We start from the raw sequence: 9,475 nt of genomic DNA, 5'->3' as shown, positions 1-9,475 counted from the left end.
ACACACTGCTAGCCAGACATAGTGGTAGGGGCAGAGTTACCTGGCTATGTTGTTGGTCTGACAAAACAATTGTAAATAATGGAGAATGTAGCAATTAGCAAAATCTAAGTGAAGACAGCACCTTACAAATGTAATGCTCAAAGGATGCTTCGGTTTTGAGGTGAACGCTTGGTGTCGGTGTAAAGTTGAAAATTGGCCTTTAAAAATATGACTCATTTGAATGCGCGTGCGCACACACAGGGCAGTTGGCGCATGCGTGCTACGACAGCTATGAGATACTGGGCTATTTCTCTTCAGGAGTTTAAACCCATAAAGATGTCTTTTGTCTCTTGTTATTTACCGGCGATTACAACTTATTCTAGCACTTCTTTGTGACAGCAACAGCTCAATTGTGAGTGCTGCCACCTTGTGGACCCACTAATTAAGTGCAAATAATTCCAGGTGCATGTGAATACCGCACGTTTAGAGAAGCGCTGTAAGAAAAATCTGGCTGCATGCATTCAGTACTCAGGTACTCTGCTGATGACTAAATTTGCCCACTCGTTTATGTGGATGCTCAGCATTCGTGGCTGAGCAAAGAAGATTTGGACTTAAGTCAAATGTTTTACCACAACCCCATAATGAGTGCATAATGTACATTGCATAGTGTATAATGGGTTTTTTGGACCCAGCGTATAAATACAAAAATAAATAGTATGCAGGGGCAGGGTAGCACAGTTGTAAAGACGCTGGCTACCACCCCTGGAGTTTGCTAGTTTGAGTCAAAGGGTGTGATGCGTGACTACGGCCAGGTCTCCTAAGCAACCAAATTGGCCCTGTTGCTAGTGAGGGTAGTCACATGGGGTAACCTCCTCAAGGTCACTATAATGTGGTTCGTTCTCGGTGGGGCACGTGGTGAGTTGAGCATGGATGCCACGGTGGATGGCGTGAAGCTTCCACAGGCGCTATGTCTCCGTGGCAACACGCTCAACAAGCTACGTGATAAGATGCATGGGTTGACGCACTCAGATGCAGAGGCAGCTGGGATTCGTCCTCCGCCACCCAGATTGAGGCAAATCAATACACAACCAAGAGGACTTAAAAAGCACATTGGGAATTGGGCATTCCAAATTGGGAGAAAAAGGGGAGAAACACCCCCCACCATTATCATCATCATCATCAGTATCAGTATGCTATCTTACCTAAAACCCACTGTTCAGACAGACTGCGGCTTTCCTCTGGTTTCTTGCCCTTATACCCTCCGATACAGATCCCTGCCTGTCGCACACTGCGGCACACGGTTCCTCCACACAGCTGAATGAGTTCAGTCAGGCTGCTGCAGGGGGGCTGGGAGTGTGGGGACACGAACATGAGCGACTGATCCTGGAACAGGTCCTGCTGATGCTCCCCAGCGAACAGATGCTGCTGCAGACGGCATACCTGTGAGAGAACATATTGCTACATCAATCTTCTTTTCCATGTGCTGTAGTATGACTAACATGAGCAAAGTCCATAAAACCTGGAAGACGGGGGAAAGTAATGAATGTTGTCAATAGACCTAATAAATAAAATCATGATTTTCTGATATGGTTTATTATATTATATGACTATTTATGAATGATTCATAAAGCTCACGTATCTACATCCAAATATATGCAACTGCTGTATTTCAAAGGTTATTAATAGCAGCAACCACAGATCACTAAAGCTTAAAATATACAATACCGCTTAGGTATTTAATAAATAAATGAAAAAAAAAAAGAAAAGAAAAGATATATAATTACTGTATTCTACAAGGTAGAAAGGCTGTTGCTATTCCGTAACTTGCAACTCAAAATCATTTCAAACTATTAGAAATAAATACAGAAATATTTCTAATGCTACATTTCTAAAATGCATCTAAAGGATGTAAATACTTGCTCTGACAAAAACGTAAATTGTTGTCTCAATCGGATTTAATGTAAATGTCAAGCCAGAAAAGAGCTCGTGTTTAAAGTTGATGAGACACGTATTGAGTGAAAAACGGTATCATAAACTACTACACATGCATGCAACAGATTGAAGAATGCACAGGGGATCCAGAAACACAAGCAACTGAGCCACATGCCCTCAATTCACACATCCACAAACCAGAAGAATTTACAATTATCTTATCTTATGCTTACAATACCATCCACAAATATAGCTGTAAGCAGCAATTACGGGACCAAATACCAACATGGCAACCATTGCAAAACCAAAAGAACACAAAGCACACACCACAAGACAAGTCGCTACTGGATGGATTAGAATATACAGCACAACATTGATAGTCACTAAAGGGACATACCAAGCAGAGGATAATCACAGCCTAGCACAGCAGTGACCATGATCAACTTTGAATTCATGTAACTTTTCAACAATGATGAAAAATAAAAATTGATTGGGGAAAAGACCAGCAACCATTCAGAAAGCACGATGCAAAAATTGCCAGAAATTTCTAATGGATGACTTGCAAAAGTGGGTATCGAAACCACAACCCTTGGAAATGCGTATAGTCAAGAACCTTAGACATAGCTTAAGCTAGCATGGCTAAGAGACATGCCAATTCTAGTCAGCACACAAGTGTGTCTTTTTATCTTTTTAACTATAGGTGGCGCTGTCTCCAAAAAGTTCTGGTATCCTGAGGACATAACGTTGATGATGCATAATTTTCTTTTAAATCAAACAATGCATTCAAAAGATATATATATATATATATATATATATATATATATATATATATATATATATATATATATATATATATAACTCATCAAAAAAGAAACATCAATTTTTCAGGACACTGTATTTTAAAGATAAGTTCAAATCCAAATAACTTTACAGATCTTTATTGTAAAGGGTTTAAACAATGTTTTCCATGCTTGTTCAATAAACCATAAACAATTAATGAACATGCACCTGTGGAACAGTCATTAAGACACTAACAGCTTACAGACGGTAGGCAATTAAGGTCACAGTTATAAAAACTTAGGACACTAAAGTGACCTTTCTACCGATTCTGAAACACACCAAAATAAATATTCTCAGGGTCCCTGCTCATCTGCGTGAACGTGCCTTACACATGTTGCATGGAGGCATGAGGACTGCAGGCGTGGCCAGGGCAATAAATTGTAATGTCCGTAATGTGAGACGCCTAAGACAGTGCTACATGGAGACAGGAAGGACAGCTGATTGTCCTAGCCGTGGCAGACCACGTGTAACAACAACTGCACAGGATCGGTACATCCAAATATCACACCTGAGGGACAGGTACAGGATGTACCAGACCAGACAAGACTGGCAAAAAGTGCTCTTCACTGACGAGTAACGGTTTTGTCTCACCAAGGATGATGGTCGGACTCACGTTTATCATCAAAAGAATGAGCGTTACACCAAGGCTTGTACCCTGGAGCGGGATCGATTTTGAGGTGGAGGTTCCGTCATGGACTGGGGTGGTGTGCACATCATCATCGGACTGAGCTTGTTGACATGGCAGGCAATCTCAATACTGTGTGTTACTGGGAAGACATCCTCCTCCCTCATGTGGTACCCTTCCTGCAGGCTCATCCTGACATGACCCTCCAGCATGACAATGCCACCCAGCCATGCTGCTCATTCTCTGCGTGATTTCCTGCAAGACAGGAATGTCAGTGTTCTGCCATAGTCAGCGAAGATCCCGGATCTTACGTCTTGGAACTTTTGGATCGGAGGCTGAGGTCTAGGCCATTCCACCCAGAAATGCAAGGGAACTTGCAAGTGCCTAGGTGGAAGAGTTGGGTAACTTCTCACAGCAAGAACTGGCAAATCTGGTGCAGTCCATGAGGACGAGATGCACTGCAGCTGTTGGCCACACCAGATACTGATTGTTACTTTTGACCCCCCCCCTGTCAAACTTGTTCAGTTCATGTCTTACATTTTGTATCTTTTTATGTTCATACAAATATTTACACATGTTAAGTTTGCAGAAAATAAAAGCAGTTGAACATGAGAGGACATTTCTTTTTAATATATACACAGTTGTAACAGGATAAAAGGGAAAGGAGGAGGCGAGAACCGGCTTGACAACATAAATAATGATTTAATGACTAACAAAAAGACACAAACATAAATACAAAAGTATACAGTGCATCTGCCTGTTGTTCTCTCGCTCCCCTGAACCTTTATCCCTCTGGTCGGCTTGATTAGCCTGATTAGGTGTCATCATTGCCCTCCTCCTTGCCACAACAGTGGTGTGGTGGTGGCGTAGTGGGCTAAAGCACATAACTGGTAATCAGAAGGTCGCTGGTTCGAACCCCACAGCCACCACCATTGTATCCTTGAGCAAGACACTTAATCCAGGTTGTTCCGGGGGGGATTGTCCCTGTAATAAGTGCACTGTAAGTCGCTTTGGAGAAAAGCGTCTGCCAAATGCACAAATGTAAGTCAGAAGTTTACATCCACCTAAGCCAAATAGATTTAAACTAAGTTTTTCACAATTTCCACATTTTATCGTAGAAAACATTACCTGTCTTAGGTCAGTTAGGATCACTACTTTATATTAAGAATGTGAAATGTCAGAATAATAGTAGAGAGAATTATTTATTTCAGCTTTTATTACTTTCATCACATTCCCAGTGGGTCAGAAGTTTACATACCCTTTGTTAGTATTTGGTAGCACTGCCTTTAAATTGTTTAACTTGGATAAAACATTTTCGATAGCATTCCACAAGCTTCTCACAGTAAGTTGCTGGAATTTCCGCCAATTCCTCCAGACAGAACTGGTGTAACTGAGTCAAATCGGATTGAGTTCAGGGCTTTGTGATAGCTACTCCAGAACCTTGACTATATAGATACTCGTCTACCCGTTTCCTCCAGAATCTTCACAAGGTCCTTTGCTGATGTTCTGGGATTTATTTGCACTTTTCGCACCAAACTACATTCATCTCTAGGGGACAGAATGTGTCCCCTTCCTGAGCAGTATGATGGCTGCATGGTTCCATGGGGTTTATACTTGCGTACTATTGTTTGTACAGATGAATGTGGCTCTTTCTGGTGTTTGGAAATTGCTCCCAAGGATGACCAGACTTGTGGAGGTCCACAATTGTTTTTCACAGAGCACAGAGTTTGAAGGTAGGCCTTAAAATACACCCACAGGTACACCTCCAATTCAGTACACCTCCTATCAGAAGTTAACGGTCTAATTTTCTAAAGGCTTGACATCAGGGGGTTTGCGTGAAGTGAGGCAACTGCTTTCGGGTCCTTGAATAACGTATAACGTGCAAGGAAGGGCAGCCGGTGGAAATTCTGGTGCCCTCCGAGGGTAAGATGGTGCCCCCCCCAGGGAGTTGGTGCCCTATGCAGACTTCGTAGTATGCGTGTGGGGAGTGGCGGTACTGATAATAGAATATTGCACCATATCAAAGAAAAATAAATAACAATTTGCAAAACTGCAGCATCCCACAAATTGAAATAAATGTAAAAATGAAGGATGCTTTTTCACATGTGCATTTAAAGAATAACTTTTTAATGTACTATATATAAACAAAGTGCATATAAATGTAACAATTTATATGAACACAATCTGAACAACATAATACGTTGGCTCCGCACTCCATCACGCATCTTTGGATCATTGGTTGGCACTGCATGTCTGATTGACAGGGACAACAGGTGAGGTTGTTAGTCTGAGCAGACAGAACGAATGTATGTGCGCTTGAGCATTTAGGCCTATATTATTTTATTTATTTCTATATCTAAATGCTATCCTATCATGTCAAAACACTAATTATAGCGCATGACTTGGAAGGCGATACATTTTAACATTAGCACTACATAATAAACAACATTTTTAAACGTGATCAAATTGCGCAATAACTCAACTGATGCAAAGGAGCGGAGTACGAGCCCTGAAGAGCATGTGAGTTGACACGTGAGCCGAAAGTCTCAGAAGCATCACAAAATGACGTGGTTGCTCCAGAAAGCACTTTCACATCATATTTGCTTTTAATGACACTATCAGTTAGGTATAGGTTTAAGGTAGGGAGTTCGGTTTTGTTGATTTAAAATTCGATATAGCATTAACCTTAAAAACCTGTCTGGGAAAAGATGTAACACGCTTTTAGAGTCATACAGTGGACATTTCAACTCATGATTGCCGCGAGACTTATAATAAAACAATGCTACAGTCATGTCATTTCCATGAGATCAGGCTGATTTTTACACTTCTATCAAACATGTGTAAGTAATGAGCTAACCTTTAAAATACTCTTGCACAGAGCAAGAGGCGGTACTTTACATCTTACTGCAGCACATGAATGATGGGAACACCATTGTGCTGGATATATGAGCATGACAAAGTTCTTGTGACACTCACAGTTTGCAGTTGATCAGGGTAATACATCAAAGATTACACATAATGGCATCTTCTGCGCCTCGTTTGAGCTCCCTGGGTTCCAATCTGGGCAGGCTTTTATCCCTGTCCGAATGCTCTCAATAGTGCACGCTAACAGGCAGAATGCTGGCACGGCACACGTTTACATCACTGTTGAGTGCGCTCTGGGGGGAAACTCTGGAGCGTGCTCCATGACTGCCATGGGTCAGCGGCAAGGCTGAAAGGGACAATCTGCTCTGTTTTACAATTTTGCCTGCTGCAGGATTTCAAGTGTTTCAACCTGCTTTAAATCAGAAGAACCGACTGAAACAATGTCAGGAGAGAATTGTAAAGTGTTGAAGCATTGGAGACATAACAATTTAAGCTCTGTTAAAAGAGACAATGGTAAACAGTTCTGAGGTTTTTTGGAATAAAATGTCACAAAAGGAAAGCAGGATAACAAGTGTTATATAACAGCAATACTGTATGTTAGAGACACATTTATACAGCTAATTAATTGTAGCTTTTAACAGCTGGAAAAAAATGGGATGTTTTGTCATTCATTCACAAAAGACTTCACACTAGGGCTGCTGCAGTGGCATTCATTTTACTACTGAATTGGTTAATGGCCAACCATTGCATCTGCAACAGCCTACTCACAACGCAAGTTACGTACACACTGTGGTACATAAGCCATTCATAAGCCATTCTGCAAAATTATTCGTTTTTGATTTACTTATGTTTTCATTTATTTTGTGGTGTTAGTCACATGTGCATAGCAAGCATAGCATGTCCACCCTGTTATGGGAAGATATATGGGAAATTAATATAATGAAAAAATTAAATATACAGTATTTATGTTAAAAGAAATAAAATCATAAATATTAGTTTACAAATATGTTTTCTAGTTATCAATCACAGACCATGTAGTGGTTAATTTGTCCACTGAATGCCCACCCTGACAAAGCCCATTATTATTATTATTATTATATTATTATCATAGATGGACATCTAATTTTATTATTATTTATTTATTTATTTTTGTATTTTAGCTGGACCAGTATGATTTATACAATCTTTAACATGTCCCTGTAATGATAAAACACGAAGTATGTTTTATTTTTCAAATGTTTCAAAGCCGGAATGTCACCAAATTGATTGACCTATTTACGGTATGTACAGAGTTACAGTTCCAAAACCCCAGCAGGTCTCTTGTGTAATGAAAGGAAAAAATAGTCCACTGAATCTGGCAATGACAAATCCTCTCATCAGAATAAAAGGGACAGAGATTTGTAAACACCGTTTAAGAAAAAGAAGGATGTCATGTAATTTCCTTCCTCCTGTAAATTAGTTGTGACATAAAATGACCAGCACAAACAGCATGTAATGCGGTGAAGCGATTCCGCCCAATCACCTGCACGATGGCAGCTCTGAAACAAGCACGCTCCACTGTGGTCATCAGTGAGCCCACATGGAATTTGTGCACTTTTCTCCACATTCTCTGCTTTGCTTGTGAGGGAAAATCTGCAGGATTCTGTGGAATGGATTTAAACATTGAAAATCGCTCACACGTGCCCATACACCCAACAACACTGCTTTGGCCACTAGGGGCAGAGTTTTGAATTTCGAAACGCAAAGACCGATTTTAGCAAAAGTCGAACTACTGTTTCCGATTTCACTGTGAGATTAGTCTGGTTTGTTTGGTAGTATATTACCTATTTTTGCCGTGGTAAAAAAAATCATTACATTTTACTGATATTGGTACTGACAACTGAAATGCTGGTATTGTGACAACCTTTATGTCCACTGTTATATTTTGAATATCTTACATTCTATAAATGGGAGGTGAATGGAAGATCGATATAATTTCTTACAAATTATAAATTTCACAAAAACCAAAGTATAAATGGAGTAGGTACATTAAGCAGTTTAAGTTTAATTTATTAATATTATCAAAATATATAATAATAATAAGAGGCAGACCTCCAGCCCCTGGCGGACGGAATGCCCTGCTGCGTTCTTGGGGAACAGAAGGGGTCTCCCCCGCCCCTGGCAGCGGTTCTCCCGCTCCAGGCAGTCGGCAGCGAGCCCCTTCTCCCCTCGCGGTCTCAGACCCCGCCGCGTTTCAGCGGCTGGTAGGGGATTCCTCCTTATGTTTACTATTTCAATTCTGCAGAGCTTTCTGGGTGCAGATTCCTGCAGGCCTAGCCATCAATTTGTGCACTTCCAAGACATCAGTGATGAACAAAAGAGATCAAAATAAACAGAATGGCATGACATTTTTTGAGACTTATACATAATTCTTCACCCTAATCTTCACATAACCCTTGTTTCGTCAAATACATATTTTTGTCATGTTTGTTCTGGTGCATTTCCAGAAAAACCTGTGACGCACTCAACACTGAATGGAAGCTTTGATGGTCATCATATAGCAATGTTCTCTCAGGTGTTAATGGAAGTGACGACAAGGACACATGATATTCAAGCAGAAGAGACACCCAAGGGGCTAACAGACAAAACATCCTCTGAGCGGAATTATTTCCTCCACAACACCTGCCTTCCCCTTCCTCCATGTCAGCTTCTCAGGCAAGTATAATGTATTATCTTCAATGAGGAAACTCCCTGATGGATAATAAGAATTTCTGTTTTTTTTCTCAAATGTAATTAATACTTTAAAACACACGATTTCCATTTTCAAAGCAGATCTAATTAAATGAAATTAAAATGTACAAAAGTCTAATTTAGGCTATTTGTTATTTTGAAGAGTGAGTTCCAAATGTCTGTGATCACACTGAAAATCAAATCTCAACCTGGAAATAAACCTGGAAATAAAGTTTTAGGATTTTGAACAATTTAAAACAAAGTTATGAGATAAAATACATTGTAAATATTAAAAATTATGCACTATTTCTTGGTTGCTAATCAGGTTTAAACAAATTTGTGAAACTGACCACAATGTTAACTCATTGTGTTTATAAAAAAGGTCTAATTGAGGGAAGATGCTCTTTGGAACATAAAATCAAATCATGCTGGATAACATGGATCATCGGGCATTGTTTTGCAAGCTCGAGTGCATGCTGTCAATAAAGCAAAATGGAGGACAAAGTACTAAAAAAATTATGAAAT

General features: G+C 40.1%; 1 protein-coding gene across 1 annotated transcript in view; it reads right to left on the bottom strand.

The window, feature by feature from the left end:
- Nucleotides 1-1,164: 1,164 nt before the first annotated feature.
- The window catches only part of LOC127617763 (microcephalin-like), an 80,780-nt gene continuing 72,469 nt past the window's right edge, over nt 1,165-9,475 (bottom strand). Inside the window, 1 exon segment of the mRNA XM_052089840.1 lies at nt 1,165-1,419. Within this exon segment, the coding sequence (XP_051945800.1) occupies nt 1,165-1,419 (255 nt within the window).

The sequence above is a fragment of the Xyrauchen texanus genome, chromosome 24 (genome assembly GCF_025860055.1).
Source record: "Xyrauchen texanus isolate HMW12.3.18 chromosome 24, RBS_HiC_50CHRs, whole genome shotgun sequence".
In the NCBI taxonomy this organism is placed as follows: domain Eukaryota; kingdom Metazoa; phylum Chordata; class Actinopteri; order Cypriniformes; family Catostomidae; genus Xyrauchen; species Xyrauchen texanus.
Note: the sequence above shows the minus strand (reverse complement) of the source record. Positions and strands in the feature narration are given on the sequence as shown.